This window comes from Theropithecus gelada, chromosome 5 (assembly GCF_003255815.1).
Source record: "Theropithecus gelada isolate Dixy chromosome 5, Tgel_1.0, whole genome shotgun sequence".
Taxonomy (NCBI): domain Eukaryota; kingdom Metazoa; phylum Chordata; class Mammalia; order Primates; family Cercopithecidae; genus Theropithecus; species Theropithecus gelada.
In genome coordinates, this window is record NC_037672.1 from 41,584,645 (window position 1) to 41,607,882 (window position 23,238).

At 35.7% G+C, this 23,238-nt stretch overlaps 1 protein-coding gene across 2 annotated transcripts in view; it reads right to left on the bottom strand.

Moving 5' to 3' along the window:
- ATP8A1 (ATPase phospholipid transporting 8A1) overlaps positions 1-23,238 on the bottom strand; it is a 268,521-nt gene that overhangs the window by 176,317 nt on the left and 68,966 nt on the right. Inside the window, exons 7-14 of one of the 2 annotated variants that reach the window (XM_025386297.1) lie at positions 17,521-17,594; positions 14,970-15,039; positions 13,396-13,523; positions 8,619-8,730; positions 7,108-7,273; positions 5,571-5,698; positions 3,222-3,299; positions 2,207-2,295 (exon numbers count right to left, since the gene is read on the bottom strand). In XM_025386297.1, coding sequence (XP_025242082.1) covers positions 2,207-2,295; positions 3,222-3,299; positions 5,571-5,698; positions 7,108-7,273; positions 8,619-8,730; positions 13,396-13,523; positions 14,970-15,039; positions 17,521-17,594 — 845 coding nt within the window. Of the gene's footprint in view, positions 1-2,206; positions 2,296-3,221; positions 3,300-5,570; positions 5,699-7,107; positions 7,274-8,618; positions 8,731-13,395; positions 13,524-14,969; positions 15,040-17,520; positions 17,595-20,971; positions 21,046-23,238 lie in introns of both variants that reach the window. The other variant, XM_025386299.1, reaches the window with a different exon arrangement.

Sequence of the window (23,238 nt, forward strand, 5' to 3'; positions counted from 1 at the left end):
TTTTTTTTTTTTTTTTTTTTTTTTTTTTGAGACGGAGTCTCGCTCTGTGGCCCAGGCGGGAGTGCAGTGGCCGGATCTCAGCTCACTGCAAGCTCCGCCTCCTGGGTTCACGCCATTCTCCTGCCTCAGCCTCCCGAGTAGCTGGGACTACAGGTGCCCGCCACCTCGCCCGGCTAGTTTTTTGTATTTTTTTTTAGTAGAGACGGGGTTTCACCGTGTTAGCCAGGATGGTCTCGATCTCCTGACCTCGTGATCCGCCCGTCTCGGCCTCCCAAAGTGCTGGGATTACAGGCTTGAGCCACCGCGCCCGGCCTATGTTAGATTTCATATCTGGAAAAGGAGCTTATAAATGGTTTGGTCTCACTATCCACATCTTAAAGAGTAGGAAATATCTGAAAATAAATTTTCTAGGATTACATGGTCAATTCTAGACAAAGCCAGAACTCATGGCTTATGACTGCACCTCAGTATTAAGAAATATTTCCTCAAGAGGTAATTCACTTCACTGTGAGGCAAATTGCTCAAGAGGCAATTTAATCTGAACGACAATACTAAGCTCAGACCCATCCTATAACAGTTGTTAATGATGACATCATTGAAACAGACACAGAAGAGCACTGCTCTTTAGAACTACTGCCTAGGAGCGTTTAAGTACCTCTTCCAAGAATAAGAGAAAACCTGATAAAATGCAGAAGAAAAGAGAGGCTAGATCTGATTTTAGCTTTCTGTTCTGATAATTTCACAATCAATGATTACTAATTTGATGAACCTGCTTACTGAATTAAAAATCATACAAAGTAAAAAACAATGCCAATTATTCAACAGGTCACTGTGGAAATACTAGTTATAAATGAATACATAATTTGTGTAAAAAAATCACCATAAATCTGACAACGTGACAAACTCTAGAATTGCAATAGACTTCCATGTTCTCTACTGGGATGACTGTGGGTTGAATATATAAGCACAAGATGTCAAAAAGTGTGGCTGCAACTCTCCTGCTCCAGTAGCAATTTGTTGGGGGAGGGTGGAAGAGCCAGGTGAGCCTCTTTAATCTAAGGAAATGAGGACATCTTCAGATAAAGATGAAAAACAGCACCCAGCCCATAAACAGTAAGCATGCTTCTTAAATCAACAGCCTGTCTTTACAGTGTGAAAAAGCCACTCAATCAACTGTCTTTTTAACCTCATTTATACATATAGTTTAGTCATTTTTAGTCAAGCTCTCAGAACCCAAAGAACAAGGATGTCTAGGAACAACCACACACTTTTGGGATTTTTCATGAAATAGTTACTTATTTATAATTTTAACTAAGGCATTTTCAAAATGTAACACTCTTTGTCACTGGCTGACTGCTCAGAGTGAGTGGGGAAGAGTGGGTGCAAGCCAGAAAACCAAGAAGTGGTGTCCATGCTTGTATAAGTAGGAGATTGATATTTACTAGTCTCACTTGTAGGTAGATAAGGATAATTGGCAAGTTTGACAACAGGCCAATGTCAACCAACCAGGAGAGTGTTTCACCTTTTGATGTCTTTTCTAGGAAATGTAGAAATTAATTTTCTCACATTACGCTATAAAATATTTTAAAGAGAAGGCTATGGAACAGCTTGTAAGCATACCTGGAAATAAGAAATACATTAAATGGGTGCTCAACAAGCATATTCTAAAGAACATTAACAGCCTGATAAAAGTTTCTGATTATATTAATTATCCTCCAGATTCAAGAGTTTCACGTCTCTACCTCCTTTCCATCATCAGAATTCTAGATTGCTCTATGACTGCAAAAAGGAGAGATGATAGAAGAAAAAAAAAGTATCAAAAAGGGTAACTGTCACTATTTTAACTTGAAAACTGCCCAAGGCCTGATTATCTGTCCTTACCAGATCCAAGCTATACTCTGATTTATAGTAGTGTAAAGGGAAATACGTTTGTTCCTTATTACCAGGGCAAGAGAGAGACTTTCAGCAACACTAAACACTGAAGATACCATTGGGCAGAGCACCCGCCTCATGTCATCCCAAATGAAAACAATGCCAAACTACAAATGCGAAATATACATGTGTCCTAAAATTACAACAGCTGCTTTTTAGACTAAAAAAAACCCAAAAAACCCACACCCTCCCCTAATAAAAACTCCCAAATGTACCAAACTCTTAGCACTAATTAAACATGTATTTCATAGCCTAATTAAAGGGAAAAACTCACCCATAAGCAACTCCCGCTATGGTGCACTTCTTAAACTGCATTACATTGCATGTTAGAGTACCAGTTTTGTCAGAAAATATGTATTTAACCTAAAAAAGTTTAAAATTTCTCATTAATATTTCAAAATATGCCAGTCTTTTATAGAGAAAAAAAAATTCTCATGCTTTTTATTAACATTGCAGGGGCACAATGAATATTACTAAGGGATTACTTTCTGCACATTCATCAAGGAATATATTCAGCTTTTTAAAAAGTATTTTACAAATGAATCTTTTCACATATGAATACTAAACACTATCACCATACTAGACAACTAAATTATATAAACATATGCCTCAGTATGGTCTGAATTTCCACTAGAAAGTGCCACTACCACTACTTAACATTTATAGAGCACTGAAACATCTATCAGCATTTCTCAATGCAACAGTCAACTGTAGAATTTATAATAGCTTGCACAACTAACTTCATGCAACATCTGAATTGGTAAGCAATAAGAATAATTCTGGACTATATGCGATTTGTAAAGTGTAAGTTGGAATATGGCAACGATACAAAAAAAGAAAACCTTTTTTAGCTAGAATATGTAAATGGATTACAAATATACACATGTGAATATAGTATGAATTATAAATCTAACATTCCTATTGACTAGACTCACATAGCTTCCTTGATGAACTTTTCCTCCCTTCCTGCTTGAAAGGTATGAAAAATTCGAAAACTACGTTTATAACTTGAAAAGAGCCAATATGTTGCATACTAGCTAGACTATATACCGAGGGACATCTCTAAGCTCTTGGAGTGCTTTACCTTGAGAGCAAAATCTGCTTTAGACAGTGTTTTTAAAAATTGATTTACTAAAAATGAGAATTGTTCATCAGGCTCTAACAAATGTATTATTCGAATAGTGGAAAATTAAAAGCTGTCCATTCATCTGAAGTTATCATACATGACAGATACCACACCAAATCTGACTTTTTAATTCAACACATAATCAACAATAAATTGAGTTTACCTGGCCAAGTTCCTCATTCAGATTAGATGTTCGAGCCATGGCAGCAGTGTCTGTGGGTTCATAGTGCATGTCAAGATCCTTTAAAAAAAAATTAAGTAAATCATTGAATACAACTGGTAATAAGGAATTGGGTGAAATTTTAAAAGAAAACAATTGGTATATTCATACTTCAATAAGTCACTGTTTGATGAACTATATGTAAGCACTAATTTCTTGTCATCCCTATACCATTTAATTCAATTTTTCTGAAAAGTATTCAATATAGACTATCATATTCCACAGTAAGGGCAGAACAGTATGGTACTTACAGCCTGTCTATGAAGCATGCAATCTAGGTTTACTATCATTCCACCATTTTCTATATAAATGAACTATCGTAAGGATTAAAAGACACCACACAAAGTGCTTCCTACTGTGTCTGACACAAGGCAAGTATTTAGTAATGTGAGCTAGAACTCAGCAACTAAACACTGCTCAAATAATTAGGTCTTCACACCCCTGGAAAAAGTACCCAAGAGATTCTGTCTGGTTGTGCTTTCTGGGTCAAGAAGGAAAAACAAAATGCACTTCTCAAAACATAAAAATGTATAGTTTTTGTACTCATTTGTACTTGCCTTTTGCCCAGTAATTATGAGACTTGACTATATTATCCTACAAAATAAATATCTTCTATAGTAGGCTATTTTATTAACAAGTCAGGGCTGTAGTTCACAAATTTTCACATCAAATGAAAAGGCCAAAATTTAAAGCCCGTCTCTCCCATCTCTGTATTCTGAACGGATACACATCACTTCTGAAATAGGCTATTGAGTTTTATGTGCCATGTTTGAAGAGAGATATTAACCAACTGGGCCTTCATTCAGAAGAGAAAGTGATCAGAATAGAGATTAATCTGGAAGTCATATGAACTGAAGGACAACAGAAGACGACGGGGAATGTTTAATTAGAAAGGAAAAGATAGGATAAACTGGCATGATAGCTGAGTTCAGATATTTTGCAAGACTATCATTCAGAAACAAGATTAAGCACTTTCATAATAGACCCACTGCGAAGAACCAGAATCAAAGGAAGACAGTTATAATCTCATTTTCACACAAGAAAGTTGCCTTGTAAAAGAAGGCTCGAAAGTCAGCATTCTGTCAGATGTTATAAAATCTCTGTATATTAGAAAGGTGGTTGAAAGCATAAGCCTGCTGGGTTAATCCAACACTAAAATTATATAATTGTTTGAAAAATACTATTTTTGAAAATGGAAACAATAAAGTGATTACCTAGCTTACTTATGTGATCCTCACAATGAGTTACCCTATTACTGCTATAAGAAACTTCAGTAAGTCTTACTTATATTTGTACATATCCTATTATATAAGTTTTCAGCCATCTATCTCCTGCATGAAGAGAGCTACACCTGCAGCTCATTTTAGATTTCTAAATTACACTGACTTCTTGCCAATGATTTAAGAGATTGACAGTTTAGGCAGAATATTCGCTACAAGAAGATACTAAGCAGTTACAATAGTTATCAGTTATATTTTTAAAAATTCTAATATTGTTTATATTGAAAGACTTTGCAATGATTGAAAAAGAAAGGAACATCAAAAATAACACAGAGTTTCTCAAAATAAAAGAAAAATTAAATTTTCTGGCAGATTAGGCCCACAGATTTAATTTATATAAATGCATTAATTTTAGCTTTGATAAAACTGTAAGACCACATTTAAAAATATTTAGAAAATAGATGTCCAATATTTTTCCAATATTTAACAATATCCAAGAAGAAAATTATCAATAAAAATTTGAGTGAAGCTAAAATTGTTTACAGTGTGGAAAATAACATGGTATAACATAATAATCTGGTTGATATCAGTAACAATTACAGTATTATTTGCATAGTGCTTGATTATTTATGAAGGTCTTTGCTATGTCAAGAGATTCCTTAGTCCATAAAACCACTGTGAGATGTAGGTAAGGCATATTACCCCTATGTCTGTGTTCAAGAAAATAAGTTTCAAAAGAAGTGACTTGAGAAAGTTGATACACCTAGTAAATTATAATACTAGAATCACAATTCACATATTTAACTCCAAACTCATCGTTCTCCATCTCCCATGACCACTATGTATTCTAAAATAGGTTTCCTGAACTAGAGATCTATTTTCCCCACAATGTCTGGTCTGTAAACTTGCGTGATTCTGAGATGAGGAACTTTGCAACAAATTAGGTTCAAAAATCTGATGCTGTAGTCAAGAAACGGTAGATATAATTAAAACCTTTTTTCTCCTGAGATATCAAAACATCCTAAGGACAAAATTATTTTGTAGGGTGATGACAATCATAATTCATATTTACCCAATTTATGAAGTATGCTTGGGTAAATTTCACAACTTCTAGTGTAACCAACAAGCTGATAGGAATCAGATTGTTGAAAAGGATGATGAAGGTCAAGAAATTCAGTCCAAAATTATTAGCGCCACCATCTGTTGGGAGAGGCAGGAAGAATGTCATTTACAGTTTTATATTTTATTTGCACTGACCCCAAATTAGCATAATACAAGTTTTCCATATTACGTAGCTTATTTGATAATTTGGGAGGAACACTTTGCTGATAATCTATCCTAATTCTCAAGTACATCCTTCAAGACAGAATTGCATTACTTGTGTTCAATATATTGTTAATCCAGGTAAGAGCGGTATAAAAGTACTAAGACAGTGAAAGGACTGTCAAATATTGCAAATCCTCTTCCAAACACAAAGTTTAGAGATATTAGAGAGAGCACTGAGGGTTTATAAATATAAAATCTCCATTGGGTAGAGTCACTTATATATAAACTCTTAAAAGTATTTCCAACTTAAGGCATGCTTTAAGAGCAAACAATCAAGACAGCAGCAGCAAAAACAATCCAAACTATATGAGTACTATCCAGTACTAGGTAAATTATTCTCCTAGGTACATTATACTCTTCTTCCTCAATAATGAAAATAAAACAGCTATACCAGATACAATTGTAAAGTATACAAAGAAACAGACTGATGGCAGTAGCAGCTCTGATATTGAAATAATAAATCAGAAACTATAAAAACAACTTGTAACTGCAGCAAAGATAAATCAATGTAATAAAAAAACTTTAAAAATACCAGTTTTTGCTATATGACTTTACTAGAATTTGCTTTCACACTTTTGGAAGTTAAGTCTTTATTGGCTAAGTACTCATGAAATAAAAATGTAAACTCATTTCACAGAAATATCCAGGAGTTGTACATTAATACCACAATAATAAAAGGATAAATGTTCTAAAGGCAAACTATTTACTAGCACTGTCTCTATGATAACATTTAATATAGGACTTACCACATTACTGAGTTCAAATGAAAGTACATTTGGTTTAAACATTTTTAAACCATATAAACCACTTTTTGGCGCTTTTATTTAAATTTTAAAATTTAAATATTTATATTATATTTAAATATATTTAAATATTTTATATATTTATAAATATACACAACATATATTTAAATATATTATGTTTTATTATATCCACACATGGTCAATCTACTTTCTTTACCATGCAGTTAACCATCTATGTTAAAAATATTTTTAAGGAATAGTTTTCATTGATGTATATCATAAATGACTATACTCCGTGAACATTTCATACCACTACAGAGTTATCATTATGTTTTTAAGGATTCTGAAATTTTAGGATTCCCAAATTTTACTTACACTTGTTAGAAATCTCATTGAAAAACAAAGATCAAACGTCCAGCTATCTTGGCAACAAGGTCTTCTTTTTAGAAACAATAGGAAATTCCATAAAGTAAATCAAGATCAATTGTGAAACAAATACGTTTTAATCTAAAAAAGTGCAGTAAGCACTTGATTGCTTACAGTTTAGATTGAGATACCAGTCTTTTCCAGAATGCCTTCGATTCCAAATGGCTGAGCCCACAGAACAGACAAGAGACATGGCAATTAAGATACAAAATAAAATCAAAATTTGTACATTTGTAATCCGTTCCACATTTGAGAGCTTAAGTGGTGGACTTGTTGAATTCTGTAAAAAGAAACAAGATGAGTAATAAAAAATGTACATCAATGATTTAGCAATGTATACTTAGTATTCTGTTGAGGATGACAAAGTCACAACTCCATATCTAGTTGTGGGTGGATACTTGAAAATTATGCGAAACCCATGACAAATGTAATAAGGTGCCAATGCTTAACCACCTCTTTTTTTCAAGGCCACTACACCACCCAGGCCTTTTTCTAGGAAGTAAACTATAAGAAAGAAGAGGAGAAGGAAATTATATCCCTTTTGCAAAAATAGCTTTTGCATTGTGGCAGGTAAGATGAATAATGCATTACTTGACTATGTAAACAAAGAGGGTAGTCTAGAAACATTTAGTTAGTGTTTCCGTTCAGGAAGAGAGGCAGACGAGGCAGCCCATGCCCCCACACCCAAACAGGCACCTGGAAATTTCAACATATGAAGGCAACATTTAAAGTATCTCCAGCTTTCAAATTTCTGGTGGCATTTAGCAATTGTTTTACTGAATGCAGCAGCAATTTAAGTAGTCCTGGCTATAAAGAATAACAGAGGCAAGTTTCCTCAGTTGTATTTGATGATTCAAACGGTTATGTAGACCTGTGCCAAGCAAAAAATCCACCGGACAGAAAATTAAATGTCATAATCAATATAAAATGAAGATTTATAGAATTTATAAAATGCCTAGGGGAGGAATCACTAACAGCAATCTCGCTTGCCTATTGATAATACCTTCACGCCTGTACAAGGTAGAAAGGCATTAGCTCTGAGAGCAGATTTTCATTTAGTTTCTTAAAACTGTTTTCCACACCCATCTAACTATTGAATATTGATGGTGTAACATAAAGACGGAGCAACTGTAGGCAGGTGTGAAGATCAATGCAAGAATTAAAGCTGATGGCAAAAACAGCCTTGCGTATAAATGCTATGAAAAATGGTCATTTGATTCAAATTTCTAAAAAATTTTATTAAAAAGATAGAAATTTAAAAATGACTATTACATTAAAATTACAAGACACATATTTTAATGCAGATCACTTATCCTGACATAGACAACCTGTAATAATCAGTATAATAGTTAGTAAATGCTGCCATAGACCCATACACAAAATTCTTGAGAGTTCACGTATAATCTCTGGTGAACCTTCCAGTATTCCTGTGTGCAGTGAGCCATTCTTATAGGGAAGTAATTTCAAGGTCCCACTCACAGGAGGACCAGATTCTGAATATATAGGGTTGGATCAGGAATCTGTGACAGATGGTCTCCTATGTTTGGGACCACTGCACTGAGATCTATAAATCACACACTCACAAAAGCCTTAGGTTCAAAAGGTTTCATAGAGATAAATCCCACCTGCATCAGCTTGGTGTCATGTCCAGTGTAGACAACTATTCCATGAACCCACTGTGTATTTCTCAACTGAGCTCCTCGAAGAAGAATCTGATCTGCTCCCAGTGGAACAGTGCTAGGACAGATTATGTTGACATTAGAAACAGTATTTTCTAAAATGCTTAAGAACTCTAGTCACCATATAGTTACAAATGTTCCCATTATTAAAATAACCCTTCTCATATTTAATTTTTAGAAAGTAATTTCCCTCCAATACAAATAATTTTCTTAAACAGCAACAACACAAGTATTTAAGTTGTTTTTCCTTCACACCAAGCCAGTCATTTTCTGTAACTTCACTATCTGCTATGGACTGCACTGTGTCCCTCCACTATTCACATGTTGAAGTTCTTACCCCTAATATAATGGTATCTGAAGATGACCCTTCAGAAGGTAATGTGATATAGAAGAGGTCATGAGGGTTGGGTCCTCATGAAGAGATTAATGCCCTCATAAAAAGACATTTGAGGAGTTTGCTTTTGTCCTTGTGAGGACACAGCAAGAAGGGGCCTTTTGCCAGCCAGGAAGATGACCCTCACCAGAACCCAATCATGCAGGTACTCTGATCTCAGATGTTTAGCCTTCGGAAAAGTGAGAAAAATAAATTTCCATCATTAAAGCCACCAAGTCTATAGTGTTTTGTTACGCAGCCTGAGCAAACTAATACATTAACCAAAACAGTAGGTAATGTTTTGGAATTCAGAGGCTAATTTACACACGTATTTATAACTTTTCCTAAATTAATAAGTCCATTTAGGTTTCTAAAAGTGTTAGGAAGTGATGGGGCTAAGGAATTTGTCTGCCCACCTCAGCCCCACCACACACACACACACACACACACACACACACACACACTCTCTCTCTCCCTCTCTCTCTCCCTCTCCTCCCACCCCCGCATCCCACCCAAATTAAAAATAGCTTTGTGCATAATAAAGGGCCAAAAAAAATTCCTAAGATAAATACACAGCTCTCACCACTTATTTGCATTGCCAGCCCTGACTCCCTACAGACAAGTCCCTGTACTTAAAACCTCTAGAACATTCATTTTTATAGTATTTGAAGATTGGTTCCCCAAGAATTGTGAATAAATTTCAAAGAACAGTAAGCATTTTCGAGCTGTTCATTCCCTATCATTTAAACCACATTTTTCATGAATAAGGTCCAAGGTGGTATTTTTGTGGATTTTTCACAAGGCTACCCACTATGGTAGGTTATTGGGTGATACAACTCACACAGGGACATAAGAAGGAACAAAGTCACCACAGATATACTGGAGTTCTTGAGGAAAATGTAATGCATACATTTTAATGGGTCATGGATTACTATTACCAAGTCTTCATTTTAATAAGAGAAAAAATGTCAAATATAAAGGAAATATATTTAAAAATTCTGGAAAAAGAAGGAAACAATTCCACAAGGAAAGTCTACAGACAACACAGAACTTCCTTGTAAGCGGAGGCAAAGCGAGGCTGAGGTCTTCATTTCTGGTGAGCTGCTCTGGCCCAGTAGGCTTGGAAGGCTAGTAGCAGCTTGGGCCTCGGACATTCAGGAGCTACACAAATTCTACTGACACAGTTAAATCAATCCAGATGGGCAGGTAACAACAGCACTTGAATGAATCCTTAGGAAATACTATATTCCAATTTAGAGAAAGAACAAAGCAACTGCAACTCTCATTCGTTATGTACAATAGCATGCCTTTAGGACATACCTGGAAGGAAACCCCTCCAGTGTGTATCTCAAGATTAGGGGTGCATTTCAGAGTTGAAAGGGGCCTTGGGCCTAAAGTGGGTTTCCAATAACTTCTTGGGAAGCTGGACTATGCTCTGGGACACAAATGAGACAATTGTTCCTTACCCAGCCAATGGGGTATAATATGGCAACTGTCACCTCAGCATTGGTGGTGTGGATTGACTGGAATTAGATACAAACTCTTCAAAAGCAAAACATATCACTTTTCAGTTACAAGGACTCAAGAAGAATTAGTTAGTTTTCATCACAGCTGGTGTTCCAAGGCTTCTGGCATTAGACTATGACCCTCATCCTTAAAGGAAATAAAGTATACTCATTCCAAAGGGTCTCCAAGAGCTTTGGGTAATCACTGTAAACCCCAAATGTGCTACAGATACAAAGGTCTTGAAAAATCTGTTTCTACCTTTCATATGAAATACAGCATATTATATAAATTCTCTTTGTACCCTGAATCTTGGCACCATCATACAAAGTTTCTCCTTCACGGCATAGATTTGCTCAGCATCAATTTGACAGAAAACTGTTAAGACATGGAAGCTGGCCAGTTAGGAATGTCAGACTATAGAAACAATACTGGCATAAATGGCCAAGTCTATCATTAGTCTTTCACCATATGTTCACGGAGCGATCACTCTGTGCAAATTTTAGAACAACATGTAATTACTTCAAGGATTACAGGAAAGCTTTTGGAGGAGCTGAATGAAGATGACAGTTCAGGGTATACTTTAAATGTCCTTTAGAATTCAAACACTCTAATCATGCAATTACAAAATAATGAAAACACCAAAAACATTCTCTCGGGCTGGTGAGTTGAACTAGTATATTTAGCCAACATTTAGCCACTACAAATGCCTGGGAGATAAGGTATACCATAAAGTAGAGGAAGCAGGGAAAGAAGGGAATGGAGGAGATAAGAGGGGAGAAGGGAAGCAGGAAACACTTCACCTTTTCTGCCAGTTTCTGCCTCATTTCTTTGCTCTCTTTGCAACAAAACTCATTGAAAAAGAAGTCCATACTTGCTATTTTCAACTCCTCTTCTTCCATTTTCTCAAACTTACTATCATCAGGCACCTGTTCTAATCAGTTTCAATGATCTTCACTTTCTAAATGTAATTATGTTAGTGGTCAGTCTCATTGTACTTGACCATCAGCAATGTCAGACTCAGTTTTGGTCCTTCTGCCTTGGTATGGTTTCTTCACTCCCTCGGTTACCATCCTATAAACTTGGTCTCCATCTCTTTCACTAGTGCCCTTGCTTTTCCCAACATAACGTTGGAGAGTCTTAGGATAGTTCTTGGGTCTCTTTGGTTTTCTGTCTATACCTTTTCATTCTCAGTGATTTCTTCCATCCTCATAGCTTTAAATATCTATGCCACCTACTTCCAAATATATCACATGAACCCAGACTTCTGTCCCAAACTTCAGATATATATTCAACAGCCTCCTGGACATCTCTGTTTGGACCAGACAAACTTATAAATTCCAAAACTGAACTGCTGATCTTTCTTCCTCAAAATCCTCCAATGAATTCCCATTTCACTCAGAGTAACATTGTCACAATGGCCTACAAAGCCCATAGGATCTGGCCCTCTATTTTCTTTAGGCCCTTCTTCTATTACTCTCTTCGTGGATCACAGCACTGCAACCACACTGCCCTAACATTCCACAATTATTCCAGGCACTTTTCCACTTGAAGGTCATGTAATGATAGAACTAATAATTTACACTGACTACTCCTTCCATCTGGAATCATCTCCCTCCAGATAGTCAAAAGGCAAACTTCCTCACCTCCCACTCATCACTGCTCAAACGTTACCTTTTCAATGAGGCTAACTGTGACCACCCTGACACAAAGTTGTTCCCTTCCAAAGACACCCAATCTTCCTTATGCTGTGCTAATTTTTTCCCAAAGTATTTATCACTTTCTAACATAGTATAAAATTTTCTTATTTCTCATCTTATTGTTTGTATGTTTTCCATTACCTTACTGCAACAAAGTAAGCTCACAAGGTGCTATGGTCTGAATGAACGTTTGTGTCTCCTCAAAATTCACATGTTGAAACCGAATTCCCAAAGTGGTGGTATTAGAAGGTGGGGCCTTTGGGAATGGAATTCATGCCCTTATAAAAGAGGTCTGAGGGCCTCCGCCATGTGAAGACACATACTGGGTGACACCTATGAGAAACAGGCCCCCAGCAGACACTGAATCTTCTAGTACCTTGATTTTGGACTTCCTAGTTTCCAGAACTGTGAGCAATAAATTACTGTCATTCATAAATTACTCAGTCTAAGATATTTTGTTACAACAGCCTGAACAGACTAAGGCTTAAGGCCAGGAATATTTATTTGCTTTGTTCACTGTTGCCCCCTTAACACCTGTAACTTGCTTGGCTTCTAGGTGCTTAATATGTACTGGTTGAATGAATGAGGAAAGGGGTAGAAGAGGAGAAACAAGAGAGGCAGGAAGCAGGTAACAAAAAGAGATGAGATGACTATAATCAATAACACAGGCTAGAAAGAGCATTTGAAATTTCATGGAGAAGACAATAAATTATCCAGTACAACAGACCCTTTGAAGGTAGAGCCTGAGCTCCTTGAAGCATCTCAAGATCACAGGAAAGGATCCAGGCCATGCAGATTGAATAGTTAAGCCTATAACATGAGTATTTTGGCCAAAGAATAAGCCACAGGTAATTCTTACTCCCATTGTTTACCCACGAAACAATGTCCCAGAAGCTTGGAATATCTCTGAAAATATCCTCCTGCCAGATTGGCAGGAAATCTGGGAAGTCATCAGCCATACTACACGAATGGATAAGATTCAACATCTTCACAGAAGGACTCAGGGTAGAATATAAATGCTTTAAAAAGGGTTTTGAGTACTCAAACTTAGCACACAAGAAAATAATACGTATCCAGACTTGGATGACACAGAAATACACTATGACACAATGGATTCTGTGTTTTTATGAAGACTGATTTTACATACCCATGTCCATCAAGCCTTATGTTTCCAACAAAATCGTAGAGATGTCTGTTTGGACTTTCACACTCTATTCTGCCAGAAATCCTCATCAAACTGTCAATGTCTTTGATATCTGACGTTGCTGGTAAGCCCTGTTTGGAATTTTTAAATAAGCAAAAAGTATATTAAATAAGTTGTATCTGGGCAAAGAGGAGGAATTTTGAATTCATCCAAGTCTTGAGATCTAAGGGATCTCATTATTTTTATAAGCAATTCTCCCTTACTCTGTCAAATCATAATTAAGAGTTACCTTCCTCCCTGACTTGAGCACAGGTTTTAAGCACAAGAATAGGGCACCTTTATGAGAGTTCTTAAATATGTTTAAGAGACTATAAGCTAGTCTGCAAAGATAATTTGAAGTCAGTCCCCAAAGCACCATTTGCTTCTGAAAATAAAAGTAATATTTAGCACTATACAGTCTGTCTTCAGAAACTAAAAAAGATGAAAAATAGATGGAATTTGTGTTCAAAGAACATAGCATTGTTTCTTTTTATTCCACTGAGAAAGGAAACTCCAAAACAGGGTTTCCCTCTGGCCAACCAGAAGCAGCTGCCACTGAGCAGGGCCCTCACACAGTGGCAGTCTGGGTCCAGGCCCTCTGTGATGATCTAGCTCCAACACATCCCGACCCTCCCAAATGTCATTTTCATCCTTCATCTAGAAACCAAGGGCATACACTTTTAGAGTCCCTCTTAAAACTTTAAAAACTTTACAGTTGTTTTTGCTTGAGATGATATGAAAAGTAAATATAGAAATGTAAACTATTCCCCAAGATGAGAGTTTTTGAACGGCAATAGAAAGTATGACTTTTTACAAAACTTTTATTTTAGGTTCAGGGGTGTACAATGGAGCTTATGTAGGTAAACTTGTGTTACGGGAGCTTCTTGTACACATTTTTTTGTTCTTTTTTTTTTTTTTTTTTTTTTGAGACGGAGTCTCACTTTGTTGCCCAGGCTGGAGTGCAGTGGCATCATCTCGGCTCACTACAACCTCTGCCTCTCGGGTTCAAGCAATTCTCCTGGCTCAGCCTCCTGAGTAGCTGGGATTACAGGTGTGTGCCACCATGTCTGGCTACTTTTTGTAGAGACAGGGTTTCACCATGTTGGTCAGGCTGGTCTCAAACTCCTGACCTCGTGATCCGCCTGCCTTGGCCTCCCAAACTATGATTACATATGTGAGCCACTGTGCCCAGCCGTGTACAGCTTTTTAACATGGCGAAGTCATATTATAATTTGAACCAGGTGAATAGGAAAAAGTTAAAACATATCAAAGCCTTAGAACTACTATTATCTGAGTGTTAGCTATTACATAATTAAAAATATTACAAATAGTATCTATGAGACAGACCACATTTACCCAAATACATAGGAGTTTTCCATAATACTTAACAATACCAGTTTATAAAACATCTTCGTTGTGGTTCCATGGGAACATATTTGCAATAGGACAGATTACTTCAAGACAATAACACAAAGAAAGAAGCCTTAATTCCATGTAATAAAAGAGCAGTGATTCTATATACTTGTATCAGATCTTACCTGCCTAATTTTCAAGTTTGTTTCACCATCTAAGTTGGATGTTTCAATGTAGCACATGGCTTGGGGCTCACTGTAGTTTGGAGTTGAGAAGCACAAAGATTTAGTGGGGGAAGAAAAGCATAACAACAACTTATTTAAATGCTTAGACTCACTGAAGCCTTTCATTCTAGACAAAGTAATAGTTACCTAGCTTCTTGATGATTTTCATTCTAACAGCAAGATGCTGTGAGGCAGAACCCATGCATGACAACTCATGGATTAGCTTTTCAGCCAGAAGGACCAAAAGCAATTTCCTGACAACAATCAGTAATGGTCTTCAAGATAATGCAAATGAATAGATTTGCACATATTTAAATTGTTCATCCACATAGACACAACACAGACTGTATCTGAAATGTAAAGCAGTTTTGTGTCTGGATTTATCTTTAGCTCAAAAACACCGCATGAGATTTCATGCTCATGGCACACATGTAAATTGGTTAAGAAAGTGGTTGATGAGAAAATTCCAGATTGCTAGTTCTACAAACCTGCATTTACTACCCTTTAGCTATGATGAATAGGATCATATAAACCATAATATTTAAATGTTAAGGTTATTTTAAAAAAAGTAGTATGAACAAATTTTACAATGAAAGTGGATATATAGCTTTCTCCCTCTGTTTTCCACTCCTGCTCTCCTATTAAAGTTGCTTAAGAGATTCTCACAGCGGTAAAAACTAAAACTAAAATCCGTCAGCTAGGCCATATTGCTCCTTGACCTGAACCTAGAACATACACTTCATGGGTTCCCTACCAGTGTGTCTTAGTAAAATCTGCTGTGTGGTGGCTGGCATTAGGGGTCCATGTTCTCCAGTTTTATCACACCACCACAGCCCAGACTGTCTTATCTTTCCTTTTCACATGCTGATTTGACCTGCCCAGCAACTACAGACATGTGAGTTTGTAGCCCAACTGTACAGTCTGATCCTCAATTCTAAAGAAAAGCATTCTAAAGTTAATCTCATTAATGCCCGGTTATATAACAGGCCTAATTTACTAATATCACATAAGTATTATAAATGTAATCTTTATAAGCATGTGTACTCAAAGCTAGAAAAAAAAAATTTACAAATTACAAACACCTGGAATTTTCTAATCAACTTCCAACCTGTACATGTGCAAAACAGACTATTCCAAGTTTCAGAAATGGGCATGTAGCTTAATTCTTTGGCCCGAAGATTTGTGAAAATTGCTTAAACACACAGACATTAATCAAAAATATTTTACTGATTCATTTTAAAGTAACTCTGCAAGTTCTTCAATTTACTCTATGAGCTTTCTTTCATAAAAGCTGCTACTTTTTCCAAAAATGAAGTCCTTCAATATTTATATTTTCACTCTATCACTTATTCAAAATTTTAGTTTTTAAATCACTGTCACAATAGCAATTTGGCTCTGGAAATTGCTCCAAATTTGTAATTTACTTACGTATACATTTGAAACATAGTTTATGAATTTATAAAACACATCTTCTGATAATATAGAAGCATGATGACAAAGAAAATACTAAATGACAATGTTGATTCCATATTCTGACAATTAGAATAACATTCTAATTCTACTTTTTTTTTTTTTCATAAAGTAACTTATCTAGGTCTTTAAATGGCTAGGAAGTTAGGAAGTTCAAATAGCTAAGTTCTATTTGAAGTTGGGCTAATAAAATATGCATCGAAATTGAGAACATTCTCAACAATCACTTAAGACAGCAGTTACTGAAGCAATTCTTAATAGTGCTGTGAAAAGGCAGCAAGAAGTCTCAGATAAGGAATCATGCTAGATCATAAATATTTCAGCAAATTATGATGACATCTAAAACACAAACTAGTCAAGACAGGCAAAGCAGACTTTTTGATTAGTAAGTGAAAAATGAAACAAGATGCATATCACAATACAGACACTAGTAGACAGCTGAAATTGATCACAGGAACGTGCACTTTGTCACTAGATACAAGTGGGATAAAAGTTGATCGCAAAGCATGCGGTACAAAATGTGCAACATCCAGCTTTGTGCAGGGGGTCCTCTATAAACCCTATGAGCCCAAATTATAGTCACAATCGCTGGAAGGATTTTATAGAACTTACAGAAAAATTTAAAATACAAGAATAAGACATATTTATCATCTAATCAATTTTCAATGACTGTTTCATGAAAAGCTTAACATTGTTCAAAATAATATTCTGGAGAGAATAAATTAAGCCTTAGTACTTAGGCATGTTATTAAATATGAATATATATTAATGGTACATAGGAAATTAAAATCTACCTTCATTGTCATGCCTCTTAGACTCCTATTGATAACAACAGGAGTTCAATCTGCCCAGCTGAAGGACAAGCATCACTCAACATAGTATTCCAAAATCCCTTTAAAACATCTGTCCATCACCAAGCGGTATAAAAAGTTTGTGTTTTAAAGGAAGAGACACAGAACTCAACCATATTTGGGTGCAACTGTTCTCTGGTTTACGGTGAGGACCCACATACACGCATCCTATACGACTCAGTGGTTCTAACCTTGAGGACAGACTGATGAGATCTGCTGGGAGATGTTCCCCATTGGTCACTTTCACTATCTCCCCTACTGCCACCTACATGTCCCAGTATAAAATAATTAAAATGGCAAAAAAAAAAATGAACAGAGAAAAAAACAAACAAACAAATGGACAAAAGAGACAGAAAGTTCGAAATTATTATAGAAAATAATACATGTTAATAAAAACATTTAATGCCATTTTTTTCAAAACTTATTTTGATCAGGTCTGAAGCATAAGAAAACATTTAGTATTTGAGGGTTATTTATTTGCTTTTAAGCCCAATTTAAATTTTTAGTGTAAAAACTTAATTTTTAAAAGTTTACTCATAAGCTTATAAAATTAAAGCATATTTTATAGAGAACATTATATTCTAGATTTTTCTTTCTCAAATTTCTCAACCTCATGCCATCTACTGTATGTCCACAGTATTCCAACCCTGACTTAGTCATTACCAAAAAAGGAAGGAAATAATGATGAAAATTATTTTTTAGGGTTGTGATAGGGTTTTGAAAAAAAAGTATACTAGTTCCTGCCCCACTTAAAAAAAAAACAACTATTAAAAACGTTCTGACTCCAAAATATTTTCAAAGTTAATTAAATAAATATCTTATTAACTTTAATGCCAAGCTGCAAAGACAGAGGCCTTAGGAAGTCAGAAGGCATAACTGCAGCCTTTTGAGTTACTTAGCAATTAATGCATTGTTTTGGAAGGGTAAGCCTTTGAATTCAGAGAAATTTTTTCAGAGAGGGTATGAAATAGACATGCCAAGAATATTGACTTGAATTAACAGCTTGAGTTATTTTACTCTACTTTATACTTTCTTAACACATAAATGTATTCATTATTTATTAAATGCTAAAATCTGTTTCATTTCAAAATGAAAGCCTATGAAACACAGTAACTTTCAACTATGTTCATGCTTTAATTTCAAACTACCTCACAGAAGATGCACTCTTAGTAATTAAAAATTAAAGAAATTGAAAATTAAAATATTACAAACAGTTGTTTACTCTTACTGCTAAGTGGTTGCTCACTTGCAGGTGAAAATCATCATGTACTTCTTTTGACAGTGGACACTGTAAAGACAGATTAGGAGTATTCCAACCCTGACTTAATCATTACCTAAAGTCAAAATTTTTCTTTCTGTTAAATGATTAAACACTACTACCTATTTCATGAGGTTAACGCAGATTCAAAGGAGCTAAGTAATGCTAAAACTCTTTGAGAAAAAAAAAATCCTGAAAGGTGGTATTCTGCTACTTGGATTGAAATGTCTAACAGCACAGCCTTTATTTTGAATTCTACTCAATAACAAAAAGCAACGAATCAGATAATATTTTAAAAATATAATCTTGGAGGAAGTTAATCACTGGGGAGACCATATTAAGACACAGAAACTGTTTTGATAAACTGATATTCATAGCCACCAGTAAGTGTTTTTAATGTTTATAAAACAAGTTCTGTAAAAATGGTCTAAAGTTTAAGAAATACAAGTAGCTTTCTGGGGAGTTTCTGAAATTGGATAGAATCAGACAGCAAAGATTTTGAAAATTTCCAGCTTAAAATTAAGTATAAATTCAGGGCAGTATAGTCGACTATCTTCACATTTTTGAGCGTCAAAAATAAAAATTGTATTTAATGGTTCAGTGTATATGATTCATTCTATAATTATGTCTCTAAGTGTTTAATCGGGAAAACAATACTTTCCCAAATTGTTAGAAAGTGTTACTATCATTTTGAACTTGCTTATACAGTCACGTGACAATGACAGGTGCAGCTTCTGAGGAAAGGATTGTTAGGCATTTTTGTCACTGTGCGAGCATCATAGAGGGTACCTATACAAACCTAGATGTATAGTCTGTAGGCCATATGGTCTAGCAGATTGCTCCTAGGCTACAAACCTGTACAGCATGTTACTGTACGGAATAGTGTAAAGAAACAGTGACACAATAGTGAGTATTTGTGCAATAGGAGTTTTTCTGCTCCATTATAATCTCATGGGACCACCGTTGTGTATGTGTTTCGTAACTGACCGAAATGCTGTTATACAGCACACGACTGTAAAACATTCAGACGGCCAACTGTCCAATACATTCATCACATTTTTACTTAGTAAAACTGAATGGACACCATTCTGTAGGGTACTCTTAAAGCTTATCAATGTAAACAAAAAGAATTGGGGAATATTAGAATTTGATCATTTAATCCATCTTAATATAAAAGATGTGAAACCAAGGCATGAGAGATTAAGCAGTTGGTTCAAAATCACCAACTCAGAATAAGAATCCCGGCTTTTCACTCCCTAAGGAGAGCTCTCTCTAGATACTACCTAGAACCTGAGACAATGACAATAAGCTCTCCCTCAAGCTAATTCTCAAGACGCCAAGAATGGATGGTTAGCTTCACTCAGTTTTAGAAATTTATCCTGATAAAGTTACAAGCAAAGGAAACTAAGAACAGAAAGGGTGATTTGAAAACATCTATATCAATTTTTCTGAAAACAAAAACCTATAGGTACATGACACAAAAAGATATAGAAATATAACTACCTGCAGTTACTTTAATTGGTTATAGACTTACTTCTATAAATATCTAGATTACTTTTACTGGTTCAGCTAAGTTTCACTAACTTGTGATGAATTGAATCACTTTAAATGATGACCTGATTAAATAGATTTTGAAAAAAGGACACCATCCATATTCATATGTGGATTTACAAATAAAACTGTCCAAGGAAATGATGATAAACAACCTCTAAAATATTAAAAACAATTTTTCTTAATTTAAAATAGGACTAGTTTATAGTTTTTAAACCTAAAACCATTTGAAAGTCACATTCTTTAAAGGGTAACAGTGCCATATGAATACTAATTCATACTGAATACTAATTCATGACTAAAATATGAGTAAAAGGAAAATTTAAATTAAGTGAAAGAACTTAAAAGAAAGAGCAAAGTACTTTTCTGTTGGAAGAGTATGGCATTTCAAAAGTCATGATGGCAAAAAGAATCATTCATCCATTTTTTAGTACCATTCCATCACAATAATCAAGAAACTTTGCAGGGATTTATGATGAACAAGAATTGAAAGATAAAAATATCAATAGAACTCAATCCATGTATGATATAAAATAAATGACAGGAAATCTTAAAAGAATTATGATCCCCACAAAAGGATCTGGATAGATTCAGAGGGAGAGTAGACTCTTAATTATATTTGAATGATAAAATATAGTACCTATCACTTATTCTATATGGCAAACATGAAAGAGCCCTTTAAGTTCAATCAATTGTTTAAATGTTTAAATAAAAATTATTAGAGAGGTTTTAAATTCTTCGTTTATTCCTTATTTCCTTGGAGAAATCACAAGGTCAATGCAGGGTAGAGAAACCATCCTCTACACTGTTTGAGCATCAGTAGGCATCTCTACCTTGATGAGAGAAGTACAGTGTCAGCAGGTATATACTCTTTGCCTTTTATTACAACTATATCTCCAACATTTACCTGAAAGAAAACTGGGAATTGGTTAATTATCTGCATTGAAAGATAGTTACAAATATACAACCCATTGTAAAAAGCACAGAATACAGTAAAAATGGTTATTGGCAAACAAGAACCTCTTATCTTCACAAAATGGAAGAAAATTATCTAGGAATGAGGCCAGGGTTGGAGGAATCCTTTTAAAAAATGGACATTATATATGGGATATATAACTTATCTTGACAAAATCAATCTATTCTATCCACTTAATTGACATCTCAACTTCTCATATCCTCTCTTTGACATAAAAACATAAAGGAGGAATTTACCAATATAAATCTTTATCCTATTGAAGGAAATCCCAATGCAACTGGAGACGCTATTATATATAACTGCTCCTCACAATAATGCTTGTGAAACTAGTATTGCTTATAACTCATCCTCTGGAGAGAAAGAAAATGAGTCTGAGATTCTGAGATTTTTGCTTAAGATGATGGGGAGTTGAAGAGCTTAGACTCAAATCCACATCTGACTGTCTGCAAATCCTGATTTTGCATAATTTTGTGAAACTATCAATGCATTTTAAATTAAAAGTTAATCTCTTCATTTTACTACCTCTTAGCATTTTTCTGAGCCCAGCATAAAGACAAAGACATACTATGTTCAAAAACTGTTAGCAATAATTTAAGTGACAGATGTGTCACATAGCTTTTGGCAAACAATACAATAACTAAGCAGCAACTTGGCTTAACTGAGTTGACCAAGTTACACTGTTAGCCGCTCCCCTTACATCATGAAAGTTGACCTCTTGGCTGAGCGCGGTGGCTCAGGCCTGTAATTCCAGCACTTTGGAAGGCTGAGGCAGGCGGATCACAAGGTCAGAAGATCAAGATCATCCTGACTAACACAGTGAAACCCCGCCTCTACTAAAAATACAAAAAATTAGCCGGGCATGGTGGCAGACACCTGTAGTCCCAGCTACTGGGGAGGCTGAGGCAGGAGAATGGCGTGAACCCAGGAGGCGGAGCTTGCAGTGAGCCCAGATAGTGCCACTGCACTCCAGCCTGGGCGATATGGCAAGACTCCGTCTCAAAAAAAAAAAAAAAAAAAAAGAAAGTTGACCTCTTAATAGACAAATGAGCTTAAACATGAATTTCAATACGTAATAGATGGAAAAAAAAGACTTTTTAAATTAAAGCCTGTTTGTTCTTCCCCCTTCCTACTTTTCCTTGAACTCTAAAATAACACTACTGAGGGTAAGAACAGAATAGTGTCCTTTGTGGGAATCATAATAAGAAATTACTGGCCGGGCGCGGTGGCTCAAGCCTGTAATCCCAGCACTTTGGGAGGCCGAGATGGGCGGATCACGAGGTCAGGAGATCGAGACCATCCTGGCGAACACCGTGAAACCCCATCTCTACTAAAAAATACAAAAAACTAGCCGGGCGAGGTGGCGGGCGCCTGTAGTCCCAGCTACTCGGGAGGCTGAGGCAGGAGAATGGCGTGAACCCGGGAGGCGGAGCTTGCAGTGAGCTGAGATCCGGCCACTACACTCCAGCCCGGGCTACAGAGAAAAAAAAAAAAAAAAAAAAAAGAAATTACTGCAGAGGCAGCCCACTGCGGTCCATTATTTACCAAAAGAAGAGGTTAGGAAAGGTTGGGGCAGGGGTATTGTCTTTTCATTTATGACATGTATGTTTAGTGTCCAAGTACAGAAGTTCTGGGTCTCTTGATTCAAAAAATAATTCAGCTGAAATCTGAAATTCGGACTAGCTGAAACTGGCAAATTACCAGGGATCTCGGAATCCAACACCCCCTACCTCAAAAAAGGGCAAAGAGGAAAAATTAAAAACTGCAAGTATAAATGTAAACTGGTCCTTAATGTGCTGTGATAATACTGTGATTACTCACTGACAGAAAGATAATAAAATGTAAATTCTCTGTAATCATGACACTTAGAATGCATCCAGGTTACCATTTAATTGTTCTTTAATCACCTCCTGTGTGTTAATGTTTCTTCTTAAATTCAACTATGTGCTTCAGAAAATCAGAATCATACCCTCTACACTATCATGTTAGAGTCTAACAGTCAGATTTAAATCCCTAATTGATTGTGCTGCTTTCCAACATCTTTACTCATTGTAAGACAAAAGAAGGGCTTGTGGTTATTAAACTCAATAAAATAGTAACAATTTATATGGTGCCCCAGTGGCCTGG